This window comes from Ovis aries, chromosome 2 (genome assembly GCF_016772045.2).
Source record: "Ovis aries strain OAR_USU_Benz2616 breed Rambouillet chromosome 2, ARS-UI_Ramb_v3.0, whole genome shotgun sequence".
Lineage (NCBI taxonomy): Eukaryota > Metazoa > Chordata > Mammalia > Artiodactyla > Bovidae > Ovis > Ovis aries.
In genome coordinates, this window is record NC_056055.1 from 247,034,485 (window position 1) to 247,054,238 (window position 19,754).

The 19,754-nt window shown below is 58.7% G+C and overlaps 1 protein-coding gene across 50 annotated transcripts; it reads right to left on the minus strand.

Moving 5' to 3' along the window:
- Positions 1-43: 43 nt before the first annotated feature.
- Positions 44-19,741, minus strand: SLC66A1 (solute carrier family 66 member 1). 50 transcript variants are annotated; one of them, XM_042244705.1, is made up of 14 exons: positions 19,685-19,741; positions 19,436-19,596; positions 19,128-19,354; positions 18,794-18,853; positions 17,634-18,206; positions 17,333-17,497; positions 14,251-14,416; positions 12,298-12,452; positions 8,483-8,612; positions 7,791-7,878; positions 7,074-7,216; positions 6,832-6,924; positions 6,073-6,258; positions 3,873-4,781 (listed from the first exon to the last, which is right to left on the minus strand). In XM_042244705.1, the coding sequence occupies exons 5-14, from the start codon at positions 17,714-17,716 to the stop codon at positions 4,710-4,712; spliced, it is 1,281 nt and encodes a 426-aa protein (XP_042100639.1). In that variant the 5' UTR covers positions 17,717-18,206; positions 18,794-18,853; positions 19,128-19,354; positions 19,436-19,596; positions 19,685-19,741; the 3' UTR covers positions 3,873-4,709. The 50 variants fall into 50 exon arrangements, 49 of the variants coding, with proteins under 49 accessions (XP_042100639.1, XP_042100637.1, XP_042100638.1 ...); XM_042244703.1 differs by having other exon boundaries at positions 17,634-18,278; XM_042244704.1 differs by having other exon boundaries at positions 19,090-19,354.
- Positions 19,742-19,754: the final 13 nt, after the last annotated feature.

The window sequence follows — 19,754 nt, forward strand, 5'->3', positions numbered from 1 at the left end:
CAGCAATGTTGCAAGATTCATTTTCATAACCCATAACTCACCATTCAAGTTTTAAAAATAGCTGATGTGATGTTTATTCAGACAGCTTTACCAAGATACAATTCACATTCAGCTCACCCATTTAGTGTTCAAATGCAGGGACTTCCCCAGCGACCCAGTGTTTAGGACTCCACACATCCTCTGCAAGGGGACACGATTTTGATCCCTGGTCAGTGGAGAAGGCAATGACACCCCACTCCAGTACTCTTGCCTGGAAAATCCCATGGGCGGAGGAGCCTGGAAGGCCGCACGCAGTCCATGGGGTCGCTAAGGGTTGGACACGACTGAGCGACTTCACCTTCACTTTTCACTTTCATGCATTAGAGAAGGAAATGGCAACCCACTCCAGTGTTCTTGCCTGGAGAATCCCAGGGATGGGGGAGCCTGGTGGGCTGCCGTCTACAGGGTCACACAGAGTCGGACACGACTGAAGTGACTTAGCAGCAGGGAAGTAAGATCCCACGTGCTGCTTGGCATAGCCGTAAAAAACAAGGTGTAGAAATCTATGTCTAATGGAGTCACTCTACTGTGCACCTTAAACTAACACGTTTCTAGGTCAATTATGCTTAGATAAGGAGCCTCCCTGGTGGCTCAGTGAAGAGTCTGCCCGCAGTGCATGAGACCTGGGTCTGATCCCTGGATCGGGAAGACCCCCTGGAGAGGGAATGGCATCCCACTCCAGGATGCTTGCCTGGAGAGTCCCACGGACAGAGGAGCCTGGAGGGCTGTAGTCGATGAGGTCACAAAGAGTCAGACACAACAGAGAGACTAACACTTTCATACTTACATAAAATTTAAATATATATAAAATAAAAAAGCTGTACAAATCCAACAGTTGTGTGATGGTTGCGTGCCTCTCTGCTTGAGGGCTTCTCGAGGGTCTCTGCTTCAGGCATTCACTTCACTCACTCCTGTCCTGGGGACTTGATGGTCACGGGGGATACTGGTATACGGTCTGGTGGAGGTAGGGAAATACTCGCCAACAAGTCTCGTGAGCACTCACGTGTGCTGGGTGCAGAGCCTCTGGTGGGTGGCTGTGTCAAGGGTGGCACGGGGCTGGGGGACAGATTCGTAGTTATCCTCTGGATTGTTAATCACAGCACAAGGCATTCCCCACTCCCTTGCTGTTCAGTCGCTCAGTTGTGTCCGACTCTTCGCAACCCCAAAGACTGCAGCATGCCAGGCTTCCCTGTCCATCACCAACTCCCAGAGTTTGCTCAAACTCATGTCCATGGAGTCGGTGATGCCATCCAACCATCTCACCCTCTGTCGTCCCCTCCTCCTGCCCTCAATCTTTCCCAGCATCAGGGTCTTTTCCAATGAGTTGGCTCTTCGCATCAGGTGGCCAAAGTACTGGAACTTCAGCTTTAGCATCCGTCCTTCCAATAAATATTTCTTTTAGGATGGACTGGTTTGATCTTGCAGTCCAAGGGACTCTCAAGAGTCTTCTCCAACACCAGAGTTCAAAAGCATCAATTCTTCAGCACTCAACCTTTATCGTCCAACTCTCACATCCATACATGACTAGTGGAAAAACCATAGCTTTGACTAGATTGACACATTGGCAAAGTAATGTCTCTGCTTTTTAATATGCTGTCTAGGTTGGTCATAGCTTTTCTTCCAAGGAGCAAGAGTCTTTTAATTTAGTGACCGCAGTCACCATCTGCAGTGGCTTTGGAGCCCAAATGAAGTCTTTCACTGTTTCCATTGTTTCCCCAACTGTTGCCATGGGGCCGGAATTCGTGATCTTAGCTTTTAGAAAGTCGAGTTTTAAGCCAGCTTTTTCCTCTTTCCCCCTCATCAAGCGGCTCTTTAGTTTCTCTTCGCTTTCTGCAATCAGGGCTCTTCAGCTCCTCCCCACTCCCTGCCATGGGACTCACGCTAACTGATGAGGCTGACGCTTGGACATGCGGCTCCTTCTGTTTCAGGGAGCCCTGTGGTCCCACCATTCCTCTCCCATGAGAGCCAGGTGCAGCAGGAGGAGGGGTGGGGAGGGGACTGTAGATTTCTGCTTTTCCTTGGCTTCGGGGACTGAAGGCCATGCAGCCAGGGGAGAAAGGCAGTCCACCCGGGACCTTTCTCCTCGGGGACCTCCCCGCCAGTGAGCACAGCCCAGTCTGGGCAGGAGAACTGAACGACGGTCAGACTGGTCTGCCCACTTTGGGAGGAAGCCAGGGCGTCCCCTGGGTGGACACGTGTGGGTGGACACGCTGATGAGCCTTCACCTGGCAAACCTGCCTTGTGAGCCCACGACCACAATGGCCTCCGTCAGGCAGGGCATGCCCGTGTCTCCATCGGACTCGCTGAGGAGGAGAGACAGCTCTCGTTAGACTGGGTGGTGCCTGCAAGCAAGAGCCATCACCCCACCAGATGGGGTGTTCCCCAGAAGGAAAGGATTATGTCACCCCCCAGGGCCGGGGCCGGGCTAGCTTGTGTCTCTTTCTTGCCCAGCTCGAGCCCAGGCCTGCACCTAGCTTCACGCTGAGCCCCCAGGTCCTCTGGCTGGGGGCCCGCCAGCCCGGCACAGCGCTGGGTGGAGCCAGACCCTGGCTGCAAAGGGCACTGAAGCAGCTGGCACGTGGGCATGGGAGATGCTGCTCGGGACAGTGGGGAGGGGGCCTGAGCCCAACAGGGTGGTGCCGCCCCCACGGGCAAGGGTGGGGCTGGACCCCCAGCCAAGGGCGGGGCCAGGGGCGGGGCCTCTGACGGCTGTGGGGGGCGCGGGGAGGGCAGTGTCTGCAGTGAGTGGCCTCAGGCAGAAGGAACTGCTTCTGGCCCCAGGCCCCGATCACGCTGCTTAGCTCTTCTGAGCCTGTTTTCCCATCTGGAAAATGGCCACGATGACTGCACCTCCCTCCGAGGGGGTTGTGGGCAGCAAGAGGGCACGGCCTGCCCCCCACACACAGCGTGTGCTCAGCAAACATCAGCTGCAGGCCCATCCAGGATGGAGCTGAGGTGACGGGGGCCCCTCCCCCCAGCGCCCAGCTGAACCCCAGACCCCAGTTCCCTCCTTCTCTCCACCCGCCCCTGCCAAATCCAGCCACCTGCCACCAGCCTGGGCATCCGGCCCAGCCCCCACCACCGTCTTCACATCAGCCCCACGTAGGGGGTGGCCCTGACTCCCACCCCCGGCCTTTGCACACACTGTGCCCTCGACCGCTCCAGGGCCCTCCTCCAGGAAGCCCTCCCCGATTGCCTCGTTCCTCCAGCAGACTGTACCTTCTGGCCACAGTCCTTCCCTCCACAGCCCGGCAACCATCACCCCTCCTTGAAGGTGAGGACCAGAGTTGGTCCACCCCAGGTGCCCAGCACAGTGTGGACCAGGGTGGGGAGAAGAGCTGCCCTTGGCAGTATTTGTGGCACCAGACTGGGCCAGGCATCCCCCGAGGCTGGAGAAGGCAGATGCTGAGAGACAGGCTCACGCTGAGGCCCGCCTCCTCCCTACCAGCCTTCGGCCTCACCTGGTGCCTCCCACCCCGATGGCTCCTGGGACCTGGGCAGGCCAGGGAGCGGTGTGTGGGGCCAGAGGGGAGCTTTGTCCCCAGGCCCCCACAAGGTTGTGGCCAAGAGGAAGTGGACTCGGCATGGGGTCTGGGAGACACACCGAGGCTGGGGCAGAGGAGCTAGAGCTCCGGGCTAAGCTCTGCCCTCCTCTCCACCCTTCCCACCTGCAACACCCTTACTTCCCCGGGGTTATCTCCTGCTCATCTGTCTGCTGTGCCACCTCCTCCTGGAAGGTCTCCCCGATTTCCAGGGGAATCTGATTGTCCTCCGCCATCAAAAAATGACCAAAGCTAACCTTCATGGAGCTTTTACTGCCGCCAGACTTGGGGTAACCTCCATAACCACACCATTTTATTTGCTCCTTAGAAGGACATGAGAAGTGGTGGTACTATCGTCCCATTGCACAGATGAGGTAAGTGTGGCACAGGGGAGCGGAGGTGCAGAACCAAGGTCTGAACCTTAACTGTCCTGCTTCTTGCTGAGCGCCACAGAGCGGGGACCCCGTTGGAGGGTCTTTTCTCGCCGCTGCATCCTTACCACCAGGTATGGAGCCGTCACGGAGAAAACAGGTTGAAGAACCCAGAGGCCCGGGAGGCTAGGCAGGGACAGGCCAGCAGACACAGCCCCCTCTGGCCTAGACCTCCCGCAGTCTGAGCCCTCAGGCCCACCTGGGGCCTGACTCCCATCCCTCCCCATTCCCCAGAGCCTGGCATCTGGGGAAGGAGGACCACCACAGGCCACCTGGCAGTATTATTTACTAGGCCGCGTGCGGTGGACGGAGCAGGCCTGGGTGCGCCTGGGCCCCTCCTTGGGGGGTGGGGGGTGCCAAGGGGGTGACGGGCAGTGAGGTAGGTGCGTCACGGGGCTCAGGGCCTCTGAGAGGTGAGAGTCTGCTGCAGCCGGTCCCTGGGCTCCAGGGAGGGTGGCCTCAGGCCCCGGGGAGGACAAGTCCCAAGTGGGGGTGATGGGCCAGGGGCCGTTTTCCTGGAAGAGGTGGTCAGCCAGGGCTTCAGCTCACAAGCCTTTGAGGGTGCTGGGGGGGCTCCCCGGTGCCCCCCTGGCCTAGACCAGGGCGAGGAGCCCCATCACTGCACGCTCCTCCCTTCCTGGGGGCGTCGAGAGGCCTCGGGCACCCCGCCCCAAGCCCGGGCTTGGCCCGGTCCTGTTCAGCTGGGGAGTAGCGGCTGGCGCTCGGACGAGGGGGCAGCATGCCGGTACAAGAAGAACTGCACGGAGATCTGGGGGTCGACGTCAAGGCCCAACATACAGAGATGGGCTGGCCCCGCCCCGGGGGGCCCATTCAGAGCTGCTCCCCTCTGCCCTCTCTCCCTGCCCTGCATCCTGCCGGCTGGGAAGGGTCAGCCGTGGCCTCCCAGCCCGTTTGTCCCCCTCGCCAAACCCCATTCATCTGCCAAGTCCAGTGCCAGGGTCCTCCTCCCCAAGGCAGTCTCCTCTGACCCCAGCCTCACTATCTGGCCTTCCTCTCCTCCTCTAATATCCTAGGGGGTCCCCCAAGTGGCGATGGTGGCGGGCAGGGATCTGGGGACACTAGAGCTTAGCTTTTCTTCATCTCTTTGCAGCCACCATGAACGCCACAGACATTGAAACAAGGGCTACATTTACTTTCTGCTGAAGGAGATCAAAGTAACGCCCTGCCTGGCTCCCCGCCCGTAGACCCTCACTGAGCACGCGTGGTGTGTGAGGCCCACTGCAGAGGACTTCCAGAGGCCTCAGCTCATGTGACTGCCCCGCGACCCGATGAGACACCAAGATGGGGGCATGCAGAGTGCTCCGCGTCACACAGGACACAGGGGAGCCAGGACTGGGACTCGAGTTTCTCTGCCTCCAATCCTCCTGGGTCTCCAAGGTGCAGCTTCCCTTCTGCGGCCTGGATGGGCTGGTTTATGCCCTGTTCCCCAGGGCCTTTGCACAAACCGCTGCCGCAAACATTCCTCCCTTGCCCTTGCCTCCCTAACTTCTTCTCTTTCAGGGCACAGTTCAAATGGCACTCACGGAGGCCTCTGCTGAGCCTCTAAACCAGGACAGCCCCCTGGTTACACACACTTACAGCTTTTCTCCGCGGCACTTGGTGGCACCACAATGAATTACTCATGATTACGTGTGTCCTGCCGGCCTCCCCACTGAGCTGTAAGCTCCCCGAGGCAAGGGCCATCTGTTCTTGCTCACGACTGGATCTGGTACCTACAGGGGTGCCCAGAACATGGGAGGTTTGACTCTTGAATGGGTGGATGGATGCATGGATGGATACAAGGATGGATGGAGGATGGATGGATGGATGGATGGATGGATAGAAGAACAGACAGATGATGGATACATGCACGGATGGATGGATAGATGGGATACATGGATGGATAGATGGATGGATGGATGGATGGATGGATGGGCTATGTGGATGGATAGATGGATGGCTGGATGATGGGTAGGTGGATGCACGGATGCTGACATCGTGTGCAGGGGAGGCTGCTGCAGCCCCAGCCGCCCCACCCACCCTCACAGCCTGAAGGATACGATGGTGTCGAGCAGCAGGACGCCCAGGCTGCCCACGAGCCAGGGCAGGTGGTGCAGCACGTAGCTGCCCTCGCTCTGGCCCTCCTCGGGGTTTTTGAGCAGCACGCTCAGTCCATACAGCGTGTTCCCCAGCATCACCAAAGCGAACAGTGAGTACGAGATCCCCTGGGTCGACTTCCGCAGGAACTGGAGACAGGAGAAGAGAGGGTCAGAGACCTCCAACAGTGTTCCTGTCTCTCTGGACCAAAACTATCCACGTGCCCGTCTGCCCTGTTACACTGAGCTGACTGCACAGGGTGTGACCAGTGCCCAACACAGGCCTGGGGCCCAGACCATCCCTTCCAGGGCCTGATTCCTCATCCCCGTTCCAACATCCTCGCCCAGGTCGGCAGGAGACTGGGGCTGCGCCACCCTGCCAGCCCCAAGCTGCCCGCTCCTCAACCCCATGCCAGCTCAGCTCAGCAAGCCCCCATGGCCCTGGTTCCTCGCCTCCTGCCCTCAGCCTCTCGCTCCCACCTAACCTCCTACCTCCCTGGAGCACGCAGGGGTCCTGTACCCCAGACAGCAGGCTGGCATCTCATGCCCATTTCCAGAGGCAGACAAGGAGGCTTGGAGAACCGGATTCAGTTACCCAAGCCAACAGTGAGAGTGGACCGGACCTGCTCCACGAAGACCCCGCACCCCATGCCAGTCCTTCACCCAGGGGACCAAGCTGCCAGCTGGCCCTGCCCACGGCCCTGCCCCCTGCCCACGGCTCACGTTGGTGCGGATCTGAGGCAGCCGGGAGAACAGGTACAGCACGCTGGACACGGAGCCGATGGCGAAGCCAATGACCTCCTTTTCCGTGAAGGGCTGAGAGGGTGGGGAGGCTGCTCGGTGCCCCGCAGAGGCCAAGGGTGAAGGGCGAGGGCCCCAAGCTCCCTTCTGGGGAGCGATCCCCCCAACCATGTGGCCACGCCAGACCCCCAACCCCACTCCACCCTCTCATGCCTGCATCTCACCTTATTGCCCGGCTCCACGGACAAGAGTGTGCGCCCCCGGAAGACCTCCCTCGGGGCAGCCCCCGAGCGAGCGCTTCTCAGCAGTGGGGTGGTGCACGCCACGCCCAGGATGAACAAGAGCAGAGAGTTGATGCGGGCAGACCCTGGACGTGAGCAGGGGACGCTGAGATGAGGGGTCTGAGTGCGGGCAGACAGACGGGGCTGAGTCCTGGCCTTGCCCCTCAGTGGCTGTGTGACCTTGGGCAAGTGACCTAACTTCTCTGAGCTTTCATCCCTCATCTCCAGAATGGGTATAACGAGGCTACCCTTCTCGTAGGGTTGTAAGGTGACTCAGTGAGGGCAGTGGGGGCAGGGAGCGGGTTACGGAGTATGGACGTGCTCATGAAGCCCCGCCCCACGAGCCTGGGTCGTTTCCTGTGAAGCCGGGGATCTGCCCCCTGGGGAACACTTCAGGGCAGCGATGGGCTGTGGGCCGGGGGCAGAGGAGCAGCCGGTGCTGCGCTCACTGAGGGAGGCTGTGCGCACGACGGGGACGCCCCGTGCTCCTGCCCGGGCGTGCTCACTGCCCCCAGTTCATCAGGGGATCAGGCTGCGGCAGTGAGACAAGGCCAGAGGAAGCCTTTCTGGGGTTCGCTGTGTCACCAGCAATGGGACACTGCCTCCTCCCCGCCTCCCAGGCCCCCCAGGCCCCTGATGCCCAGGGGCCCCCGTACTCACACGGAGAGGGGCGCTTCTTAAATTTGTAGTAGAAGTACAGAGACAGCATCAGCACGTCGGCCAGGACGTAGTACACGGCCGTGTAGGTCTGCAAGAGGGCGTGGGCCAGGGCGCTGGCGGTGGTCCCAGGCTTGGGGGCCACATGCCAGCACCGGGCAGCTCGGCCTCACGCCGGCCGGGTGACCCTGGCCCTCTCCGCTCCGGACTTCTGTTTGCAGGTCTGGAGCGGAGGGGGTGGCAATTCCTAACCTGGCAGAGCTAGACATCAGGTAGGGGAGGGCCTGGCAGCACAAAATGGGGTGCCAGTCAAGTGGAGGCTACCGTCCGGCCTGACCCTGGAGCAGTTACTCACAGTGCCCCTTGGGAAGACAAGAGGTTCCCGATTTCGAGTCTCAGCTCCACCCAGTCACAGGAGAAGGGTGAGATCCAGGCTTCCCATGGGAAAAGCTTCCTCCTCCAGGGCCCTAGGCCCTGAAAGCTTCATCAGGATCTTAGCATCTCAGGTCAAAGACCCCAGCCATCCTCTGGTTTGATGTGCTAATTTTGTAGATGGGAAAACTGAGGCCCACAAGAGGGCAGTGACCAGCCCGTTGTCACGTCGGGCAGCAGGCTGAGGGGGGCCCTCACTAGATGGAAGGATGCCTCTGCCGTGGCTGTCCCTGGCAGCCCACCCTGCCTGGGGACCGGCCCACCTGCAGGGGCAGCTGGTCAGCGAGGAAGGAGCCGATGAGATTGCAGGAGTCTCCGCCGATCCAGCCCAGGAGGAACCACACGGACAGGGCCTGGTCCATGTTGCCCGTCTTGCAGGCCTTGATGTACTGGCTATGGGGGAGGAGGGAGACAAGGAGGAGGGGGTCGTGGGGGACGAGGGGGATATGGGGGGGGAGAGGAGGGGGAGGAGGATGGGGGGAAGGAGTCATGGGAAGGAGGGAGATGTAGGAAAGGAGGGAGTCGGGGAGGAGGAGGGAGTGGTGGGGAAGGAGGGGGTCATGGGGGAGGAGGGAGACAGTGGGGAGGAGGGAGACAATGGGGAGGAGGGAGTTGGGGAGGAGGGAGTCGTGGGGGAGGAGGGAGACGTTGAGGAGGAGGGGGTCGTGGGGGAGGAGGGGGTTGTGGGGGAGGAGGGAGACGGGAGGAGGGAGACAATGGGGAGGAGGGAGTCATGGGGAGGAGGGAGACGTTGGGGAGGAGGGGGTCGTGGGGGAGGAGGGGGTCGTGGGGGAGGAGGGAGACGTGTGCTCAGAGCTGTGACACCACGTGGAGGGTAAATGTGGGAGACCAGGGCTGGGGCGCGGCCGCACAGGGGTCACTGGGGACCGACCCCCCTTGGGTGGCATCTTCACCCTTCGGGGCTTCTCACCGGGGAATCCCTTCCAGCCCAGCTCTCTGGGATGTGCACCCTGCTAGAGCCAGGTGGGGTACAGCCTCCCCCCACAGCAGGCTCTCACTGGGACCAGGGCTCAGAGGGTCCCGACTCTTTGTGTCCCAGAGACCCAGGGTCCTCCCTTCTATGGAGGGGTCTGGGGTAGGGGGTGGCGTGAAGGACGGATGGCTGTGGCCGCCGCCCTATCTGCAGGGAGATGGAAGATAAGATGGGCCAGACCTCGCCTGTGCCTGTTATCATCAAGGGCACCAGAGAAGGGGCGAGGCTGCGGCTGTCTCACTACAGATGCCGAGGGGTCGAGTCCCTGTCGCTGATGGGCCTCTCTGGGGGTGGAAAGTCCAGGAACCAGGACTCATATCCCAGCTCCCGGGCTCCAGCCCTGCTCTGAGTCGTTCAGCGAAGGCCACCTGCCGCTTACTTCTCTTCAGTCGTCTGCGTGTATTTAAATTAGTAAAAGGGAACAGCTAAACAGGACCTCATCCCGATCGCTGCAGACAGAAAGCAGGCAGCTGGGCCGGGCCCTGGGCCTCCCCCGCCGCCTCCTGCCGAGCACCCCACCCTCTGTGAGCCCGCGCCCCGCAGTTCCAGCCTCCCCGCAGGACCTTTCTTCTCTTTCTCTCTCATTTTTATTTACTGTTTTGGTCACACAGCGCGGCCTGTGGGCTCTTAGTTCCCTGACCAGGGGTCAGGCCCAGGCTTCTTCACTGGAAGGCGGATCTTAACCCCCGGGCCCGCCAGGGAAGCCCTCAAGGATCTTTCTAAAACCCCCGTCTTGCCAAAATCTTTCAGAGCCTCCCACTGTCTTCAGCAAGGACCCCCGCCCTCCTGAGCACATCCTGACCGGGCCCCCAGGCCTGCAGGCCCCCCGCCTCTGCACTTTCCTCCCCCAAACTTCGCCTCAGCAGACAGCCCTTCAGGAAACTTCAGTTCCTCCTCAGGCCCTTCTGGGAAGAGAGCGCTGTCCGCGCCAGCCACCTCCTGCCGGACTCAAGCCTGCTGAGGGACGGGACCGTGTCCCGTCAGGGCCTGGCCCTGAGGAGGCCCATAAGTTTGACACAGCCCCGAGTAAAGTCCCTCCCAGGACACAGTGACTTGAGTCTCCGTACGTCTCAGGGACAGGCCGTTCCGTCACCCTCACGAAAGGCTGAGCCCTAAGGAGAAGCAGACAGGTGGCTGCCTTTCCATCCTCACCTGGGGCTTCTCCCAAGCCTCTGATGCCCCGTCCCTGGTTAATCAGCCAGGCACAAGGCTGGCATCATGCCCTGCTGGAAAGGAGACGTCTTAGCCCGCTCCTTGTGGCTTTGGAGACGCCCTCACCCTAGGATGGGAAGCCCCTCTTTTCCCTCCACCGGTCATCCAGCTCCGGCCAGCTTGCCTCCTCAAGGCCACCGAGCCGGCCGCCCTGACCCCACCGCTTGCCAACACCTGGCACGGCCTCCGAGGCAGCCTCTGTGCCTCCAGGCTCTCCCTGGCCCTCTCCCCCTTTCTCTAACGGGAGCTCCGCCTTCTTTGGGCACATCCGGAGTGGCAGCTGGGACAGGGTGAGTGAGAAACAAGTCGAGCTCCCAGCAGCATGCGGGGACAGAGGGTGGCGGTAGTCATTTTAACACCTGGTGCTGGGACAACTGGGCGCCACGTGCAAAGGAATGGGGTTGGACCCCTACCTCTACACCACATATGAAATACAGCTCGAGCCGAACCAAAGCTCTACATCAAGGGCTGACTTGTGATACCATGATTTATACAAGAAAGATATATATTTGGTTTTCTTCCCTGCTCCCTACAAAGCTACTAAAACCCCTGGAATGTCCTAAGGGGTGAGAGAAAGAGAGAAAAATAGAGAGAGGGGGAGAGAGTCGTCTTTTGTAGCCTTAACGAGTTGATTTTTGGAAAGCCTTTAGGTTGCCTGAGGATAAGGACCAACTGTGTGCTCAGATGGTTAGGACAGCCTTTCCGGCTGGGGGCGGAGGCTGTCCTGCCCCCTTCACCCACCTCCAGAAGGTAGAAAGGCTACAGAGTGAGCCCAGTCACTAATGACCGATGACTGTGTGATAAAGCCTCTATAAAAATCACTTCGCTGAGTTCCAGGAGCCTCTCTAGCAAACTAATCAAACCTGAGGAGGGGTGGGGGAACCCCCGATCCGCAGCGGGAGGTCTGAAGCACAGGGGGCACGCTGGACTGGTCTCTGAAGAGGGGAGAAGAGAGCACTATTCTGGGACCTGGAGGACTGGGTCCTTAATCTGTGGGATCTGAAGGTGTCTTCAGGTGACAGTGTAAGAACTGACTGCTTGATTGTGTGGGGAAAAGACACACATCAGAACTGGTGTCAGACTTCGGGAAATCTATATAACTCTTAGAAGAAAAGATAAGGGTGAATCTTCTTTACCAGGAACAGGCCACCATTTTTTAGAAATTACATCAAAAGCATGGCCAGGGCAGGAAACATAAGAGATGTGGGTTTGATCCCTGGGTGGGGAAGATCCCCTGGAGAAGGGCATAGCAATCCACTCTAGTGTTCCTGGTACAGAATGCCCATGGACAGAGCCTGGCGGGCTACAGTCCACGGGGTCACAGAGTCAGGGCTGAAGCCACACAGCACACAGCCATACACATCGAAAGTCTGAGCAACAGGAGAAACACTAGACAAGCCGGGCATCATCAAGTTTTTGAAATTCTGTGCTTCGTGTAACACCATCCAGAAAGTGAAAAGGCAACCCACAGAACAGGAGAAAATCTTGGCGAAGTATGCCTTGAATATACAAAGAACTCAACCACAAAAAGACAAATAATGCAACTGGAAAGTGGGCAAAGAATCTGAATAGACCTTTTTGCAAAGAGAACAGAAGGTGGTCAGTAAGTACACGGACAGCTGCTCAATATCACCAGCCACCAGGGAAACACACATCAGAGCTACAGCGAGGTACCACTTCACACCCACTAGGATGGCAGTAATCAGAAAGATGGACAGTAACAAGTGTCGACGGGGATTCAGAGGAACTGGGACCTTCCTACGCTGCGGGTGGGAATGCATAACGGTGCCACTGCTTTGGAAACACAGTCTGGCAGTTCCTCGGAAGATTAGAGACAGGACTTCCCTGGTCTTCCAGGGGTTAAGAGCCCACCTGCCAGTGCAGGAGACGCAGGGCTGGCCCCTGGTCCAGGAGGATTCCTCACGCCGCAGGGTGCCTAGGCTGCGCAGTCCAACGGGAGAAGCCACTGCAACGAGACGCCCACACACCTGGAGCAGAGCAGCGCCGATCATCACAGCCAGAGAAGCCTGCACGCGGCGGCCAGGACCCAGCACAGCCAGAAGGAAACAAAGCGCAGCTCACAGACCGAACACACCCACCAAGTGACCCAGTATACCCGTACACTCCTGGGCACACACCCAGGAGAAGCAGACACACACGTCCCACGAGGGCGCCTACGGGAACCTGCAGAGCGGCCTCAATCACACCGGCCAGAGGCAGAAGTCACCCACGTGTCTACCAGTGGACGGACGAATGAACAAAACGCACACACACACACTGCGCTTCAGATGTGAAACCGGGTGAAGCGCTAGGACCTCCCTGGCGGTTCAGCGGTTAAGGATCCGCTTGGCAGCGCGGGGGAGCGCGGGTCTGATCCCTGGTCGGGCAGCTAAGCTCACGCACCACAACTAAGACCCGACACGGCCGATCAAATAAATTTAAAAAATAAAAATAAATATTTTTAAGAAAACAACGAAGCATTGACACTCGCTTCCTACAACATGGATGAACCCTGAAGGCGTGCTGAGCGAAAGAGGCCAGTCGCAGAAGGCCCCGTCACGGCATGAGCTACTCATGGGAAGCGCCCAGAACAGGGGCGTCTGGAGACAGGGAGCGGAGTGGCGGCTGGGCCGCGAGCTTCAGAGGGAAATGAGGGACGGCTCCTTCCTTCCCGGCTTTCTCTGCAGGGTGGTGAAAATGCTCTAAAACGGACTGTGGTGACGGTCACACAGCTCTGCAGATACTAAAAGCGTGAACGGATACTCGTAAGCGGGCGAACTCCACAGCATATGAACGATCTCTCAGTTAAACCACTTCTCTTTCTGCCAGAGGAGAAAGATCGTAACACGCCCTAAAGGTGGAGAATGCTCTTACCCTGCAGGGGCCTTGATGACCTTGCTGACCTCACCCCTCCCTGGCCCCCAGCCCCCCTTACTCCCTCGCACAGTGTGTAAAGGCGATCCTCACAGCAGCCCTGTGAGGTAGGGAACAGTATCCTCATTTTACAAATGAGAAAACTGAGGCCCAGGGCAGTGAGGGGACTTACGGGTCCCGCCGGCTTGGTGTTCCCCAACCACAGCAGTGGCCACGCTGTTCTGTAACCACGGCGTGCCCGTCCCCAGACGGTCTCAGGACAGAGGCCGAGCTGATGCGCCCCAGTCCTCCGCTCCTCTGCCTCCTGTCTGACTGGATGTGCGACTCAGAGCCAGTGACTTAACCTCTCCGGGTTTCCAGTAAAGATCGGAGAGGAACTGTACGCATTCACAGGGTGGTTACGGAGACTGTTGTTCAGTCGCTCAGTCGTGTCCGACTCTCTGCGACCCCATGGACCGCAGCACGCCAGGCCTCCCTGTCCATCACCAACTCCCGGAGCTTGCTCAAAGTCATGTCCATCGAGTTGGTGATGCCATCCAGCCATCTCACTCTCTGTTGCCCCCTTCTCCTCCTGCCCTCAGTCTTTCCCAGCATTAGGGAAGACTCATCCAATGAGCGGGCTCTTCACATTAGGTGGCCGAAGTGTCAGCGCTTCAGCTCATGAGGATTTAACAGGGTGAAAATACGTCAGGCTCTTAGAAAAGAGCTCGGTACACGGGGGAACTCAGTGAACAGGTGGTAGGACTGTCATCTGCGTGTCAGCACGGCTGAGCTCTGGGTGAGGCCCAGAGAGGGGCTTGCTGCAGGCCCTCGGGGCTGGAAGTCAGTGAGCGGGGCTGGGGGGGGGGGCCCACCTGGCGTGAGTCTGGAGAGGCCCAGGGCCAGCCAGGGAGCCCCTTCTCGGGACAGCCCCCTGCCCACCCCGTGCAACCCAGCCCTGGTGCTACTCACGGGAAGGTGGATGCCGCAAAGCAGAGGATGGAGAGCAAGCCCAAGCCCACGCTGGCCTTGTCCCAGCCGTCCTGGGCGCACTCGCCGAGCACGTCCCATATCCACTGGCTGGAGCCGTTGGGGCAGCTGGAGAAGTTGGCGGGGCCCAGCTTCACTGAGACCATGGCTGTGGAGGGAGGGAGGGAGCCTTGTGCTGAGGCAGGAGACGGCTCTGCAGAAGAGAGGAACCTTCAGCCTCAGGAGGTCCAGTCCTCGCTGGGGTCCTGCCACTCTAAGCCCACCCCAGGCTTCCTGCCTGGCCCTGATGGAGCCCCTGAACCCCAGGACACAGTCAGGATAGAGATCAAAGTGGCCATACACTGGCTCTGCAGTCAGACAGGTGCGTGGGAGTCCCCGCTCTGCCTGTGGACACCGTAACTTCGGGCAAGCTGCTCTGCCTCGCCGTGCCTCAGTCTCCTCATCTGCAGGATGGGGTGATGACAATGCCTCCCTCCACCCCATACACTCATGAGGGTTCAGTGAGTTCATAAATCCAGCGGGGAGGACGGAGCCCTCAAACAATGCCACCTTTGCTCTAACTCTTGAACGTTTCCGTAGTTTCCAACCTTTTCTTCTTGTAAATCGTGCTGCGAGGGTCTGCCGAGACCAGGTGCTCTAGGTACATCCTCTGGTTTAAGGTACGGCTAGGGACTTCCCTAGGGTCCCGGGGCTAAGCCTCCATGCTTCCAGTGCAGGGGCCCGGGTTTGATCCCTGGTCAGGGAAGTTCTGCAAGCCACGTAGCCAGAAAAATTAAAAAGTACGACTGTCCCGGGACTTCCCTGTTGATCCAGTGGTGGACTCGGGGAACTATCCCAAGAGCCACATGGTGCAACCAAAACAAAAAGAAAAAGAAAGAGTATAGATGTCGGAGCAATGCTCTAAGCAGCGGAGAAAGACCAGGTGAGTCCAGGTTACGCGAGTGGCTGGAACTCAAGCTTGGCGTTCCCAAGCCACGTTCTCCCAGCAGCCCCCATGTGAGGGGAATCTGCTGGCAAGGAGCCGGGAGCCACTTCCCTGTTTTCACCGCCTCCAATGCCAGGAGCTGGCTGGCTGCAGGGGTGGGTAGGGAAGTCCCCTCCAGGTGCCTGTCCCAGAGCAGAGTCTGTCCCAGACCGTCACTGCTTAAGTGACAGTCTCAGGGGAGGGAGAGGAGGCAGGGCTGCCGGAGCGTCTCTGCTGGGCAGGATTGACCCCTGACCGCTGAGCGGTTGGCCAGCTGTGTGCTCAGCACCGCGTAAGCTTTTCCGCATTTTGCTGCACACCGACTTCCCTCACGGCTCAGCAGGTAAAGAACCCGCCTGCCAGTGCAGGAGACACAGGAGACACGGGTTCAGTCCCTGGGTGGGGAAGATTCCCTGGAGGAGGAAATGGCAACCCACTCCAGTATTCTTACCTGAAAAATCCCATGGACAGAGGAGCCTGGCAGACTACAGCCCAAAGAGTCGGATGCGCGCGCACACACACACACACACGCACACACACCCCACACCTCTATGAAGTGGGGGCTACTGATACGTCCAAGAGGACCCGGGAAAGCGACCTGCCGGGGCCGCCCAGGCAGGAAGCGCTCATGGCACCATACTTCTGTCCCTGGGCACAGCAGCACCCTCCTGTGGTCTGGCAGGGCTGCCCAGGGCCTCCTGCAGCCAAAGGCAGGCTTCCCCTTTTCTCACTGAGCTCAGAGGGGCTTTCCTCACTGAGGATGAGGCCTTCTCTAGCCACTTTCAGTTCCTGTCAGCGTCAGAAGGCCCAAGGGCCTCATAAAACGACACCCGTAGACAAGGCTACAGACTCAGTCCTATGTCCTGCCCCCAGGTTCGTGTGTTGAAACCTGCCCTGCAGGGCGATGGTGTTTTGAGGTGCAGCCTTTGGGGAGTATTTAGGTCATGAATGGGATCAGTGCCCTTATTTTGAAAAAAAAAAAAAAAAAAAAAAGACCCCAGGGAGCTCCCTTGGCCCTTCTGCCAGCTGAGGACCCAGCGAGAAGACAGCCATCCGTGAACTAGAAAGTGGGTCCTCACCAGACACTGACTCTCCCAGCATCCTGACCGCAGACTTCCCAGGCTCCAGAACCATAAGAAATCAATGTTTGTTTCTAAGCCACTCAGACTATGTCCCTTTGCTACAGCTGCCCGAATGGGCTGAGATTCCCCGCTGGACCCTGGAACTGCTGAGGCCGCAGCAATCAGGGAGCAGCAGGCAGGGAAAGGAAGCGAGTCCGCTGCTTTTCTCAGGAGGCTCCAGGCTCTCAGCGCTAATGTGACTTGCCAGCGGGCCCCGGAGCTGGGGGTAAGGGCACTGCAGGTCACTGCCTGGCTGGTTCTCACCACAGTCCCTCTGGGGCCTCGCAAGGGGGGCTGAAAGCCTCTTCCCGTGCCTCGGTGGCCCACCCTGACCTTCAACACAGCTGAGGTTGGAGCTGTCTATCTTACACGCAGCCTCCAGGTTGACACCCAGTCCAGGTAGGAAGGGTGCCTTTGCGGCGCCAAAGGCACCTCAAAATCAGTTCTTTTGCTCCCCCAATCACCCTACCCCTGGATCGCCTCCTCCACCCTCTTCTTGTACAACAGAACCCACACACCACCGCAGGTCATCAGGGTAGGACACCACCATCCTCATTAACTTCTCTGCAAGGGGAACACTGTCCTCATTTAAAGATAAGGCTGAGTGGGCTTGTGCAAGTAACTGTCTGAGTCTGGGTAAAAACTGAGGAAAACGACGCTCACGCTCTTGAGTTGCTATACCGATAAAACACACACAAAGCTCTTAGCCCAGGGCCTGATGCCACAGGAGTGACTGAGAATGAGAGAGCAGCATCTCACGCACCCCGCGGCCTCTCCCCCCGTCTTTTCACCAGGTGAGTGAAGAAAGAGGGGCTTCCCTGACAGCTCTGTTGGTAAAGAATCTGCCTGCAATGCCGGAGACCAGGGTTCAATTCGGGGGTCGGGAAATTCCGCTGGAAAAGGGATTGGCTATCCACTCCTAGGAAGAAAGAAGGTGGAGGGCTTCCCCAGCAGCTCAGTGGTAAAAAAACCCACCTACCAATGCAGGAGACACGGGTTCGATCCCTGGGCCAGGAAGAGCCCGCATGCCGCAGACCAAGCTGTGCACAACCACCAAGCCTGCGCTCGGCTTGTTGCAGCGAGAGAGCCTCTGCGCAGCAGTGAAGACCCAGACCAGCCAGAGCCAAACAGAACAGACAGCAAACTGAAAGAGAGGGGCCACGGCAACGAGAAGCTCGAGCGCCAGAACGAGAGGGTGGCCTCCACTGGCCCAACAGTGGAGACCCGGCACAGCCAAAAATACAATAAAATTATTTCTTTTTAAAAAGGTGGACACATGCCTGGTGAGGGAGGGAGGGGTGTCTTGAGGGATGTACTTCGGCTCACAGGGCCCCGGGCTCTGGGTGGGTGGTCCCCTGTCCATGCACGGGGCCGTGTACAGCTCTGGGCTCAGGATACACACCTTTGAGACACACCTGAGCCCCGAACAGAAGGTGCTTTCCCCTGAGGCCGCTGCGTATAGAGCCTGTCACTCACAGGTTCTGATCCAAGTAGGAAGCCAGCCTGGGCCTACCTTCTGGCCAACAGCACCGAGTGAATGGATATCCAGGGTTGAAACAAAAGTTGCCCAGGTCTGTAGGTGTGATGAGGACCACAACAGGGTTTGTTTGTTTGTTTTTTTTAGCAGCTGTACTTCAGGGGTGCCTTATCGATGCTGGTGGTGCTTTTAACTTTATTGAAGCCTAGCCGATCAGGGGTGCCTGTGAGCATGAAGGCCGCATGCTTGAACTTCAGGATCCGTGGGGCTGGGCTGGGGAGCAGGGATGTAAGAAGCTTTCCCAGCAGAGCCTGAGCCCTCAGATTCTGTGTACCCGATCACATCTGGAGAACGGCGGCCCTGGAAAAGGCATCCCCTGCAACAGCCAAGCAACTCTTCCAGATCCCAAGCTGAGACACAGAGAGCTCGCCGCTGAAGCCGCCTTCATCTACCAGATAAGTTCAAATGCCTTGAGACAGAGCCCCAGGGCACTCCAGATGCCCCTCCCCATCTCCTGTCCCTCCCTCTGGACCTTCAGAGGCTCCTCCCAGGTCTCCAGATTTAGGTTTAGGCTGTCTCCTCCCCCAGCCTTCTCCCTCACCCTAAAGGGCATAATAAAAAGACACTAAGACCAGTTCTAAACTGTCGTCTCAACACAGAGGAGCCTCACAGGAGTGGCTGGACAGCACCTGTCATCTCTTCCCCTGCCCTCCTCCACACACCAGAAGAATGCTCATCACAGTCCTCAGGGACCACCGCTTTTAAGCTCACTCCTCTCTGTCATCCTAGTTGGAAACTTATTCTTAGAACCTAGACACAACAGCTGCAGGGTAAAGGTTCAAAACACAGCAAGAGACAGTCAGAGAGGGAGGGTGGGGGAGAGAGAAAGGAAGGAAAGAAGGCAGAAAGGGAGAGAAACAAAGGGAGGAAGCGAGACCTAATCGAAAGCTCTCTGGAACTGACCTGCCTGACGACTGCTAGAGTAGAATTCCTGAGCAAGTGACTGGGCCTCAGAGTCCCAACCTGTAAAATGGGGAATAATGTAAGTATACATCTGGGAGGCTAGCTGCAGAGTTACATGAAATAATCCAGGCAGAGGGATCAGGATGGTGCCTGGCACAGATTAAACACTCAGTAGAATAAGGAGGGATGGTGTTATTCCCTTCTGGCGGAAGCATTCCCCTCCCCCACACAGAGTCCCTGGCAAACAGCAGGCTTCAGCAAGCGCTGAATAGACAAGACCAGGCCAGCCCTCATACTTCCGAAGGCAGACTGCCCATGTAGGCACTCTGGAAACCTGTCCTAGGGATGTGGTAACAGGGAGCAATCCAGGCTCCCTGCAGACTTGGGGCGCATCTGAGTGGAGGAGCGTCCCGGCTAGGGGCTACCACCCATTCCAGCCTTCCAGGTCGTCGGTCACAATTCCCTTCGAGTGACTCAGCCCAGCACGGGGCAGCCTGTTAGTGAAGATAATCATAGGGAAGCCGCTGGGGTCAGCGCTCGTTCGCCGCGAGGCCCCCTCCCCTGGGGGAAAAACAAAGCCGTCAGAATAAAAGGGGCCAGTCGGCCGGGATCGGGAGATGAACAACGGACCCAGACCCTAACCTCTGTGCAAGGCTGGCCGGAGAGGTCGTGATGGTCGCTTCTGATGGGGAAGACGGTGGGGAATTGGGCCCCCGAGGGCCTGCCAATTCCAGTCCAGAGAGCCTGGCTCCAGGATCTCGCGCCCCAAGGTGGGGGCAGCAGCCCCCAGGGCCGTCCCGGGGCTGGAGGAAGGTGTTGGAAAGATATGGCAGCGAAGGCCCGGGGTCCCCTCCCCGGCCCCTCGCAGCCCCAGCCTCAAATTCGGCTTACCGCGTCTAGACCGTCCCCACCGCCCGGCTTCTCGGTTCTCCGGCTTCTGCCTGGGTCAGCTGATCAGAGG

What these genes read in the sequence shown, in the direction of transcription:
- SLC66A1 (XM_060411488.1), bottom strand. Translation starts at nt 18,884, where the DNA reads ATGTATACTTACATTATTCCCCATTTTACAGGTTGGGACTCTGAGGCC. An exon ending in CGTGTCTCCTGCATTGGTAG is followed by an intron (nt 14,462 to 17,328) that starts GTGGGTTTTTTT and finishes TCTCTTCTGCAG; the next exon opens with AGCCGTCTCCTGCCTCAGCA. An exon ending in CCGTGGAGCCGGGCAATAAG is followed by an intron (nt 6,925 to 7,073) that starts GTGAGATGCAGG and finishes CCACCCTCTCAG; the next exon opens with CCCTTCACGGAAAAGGAGGT.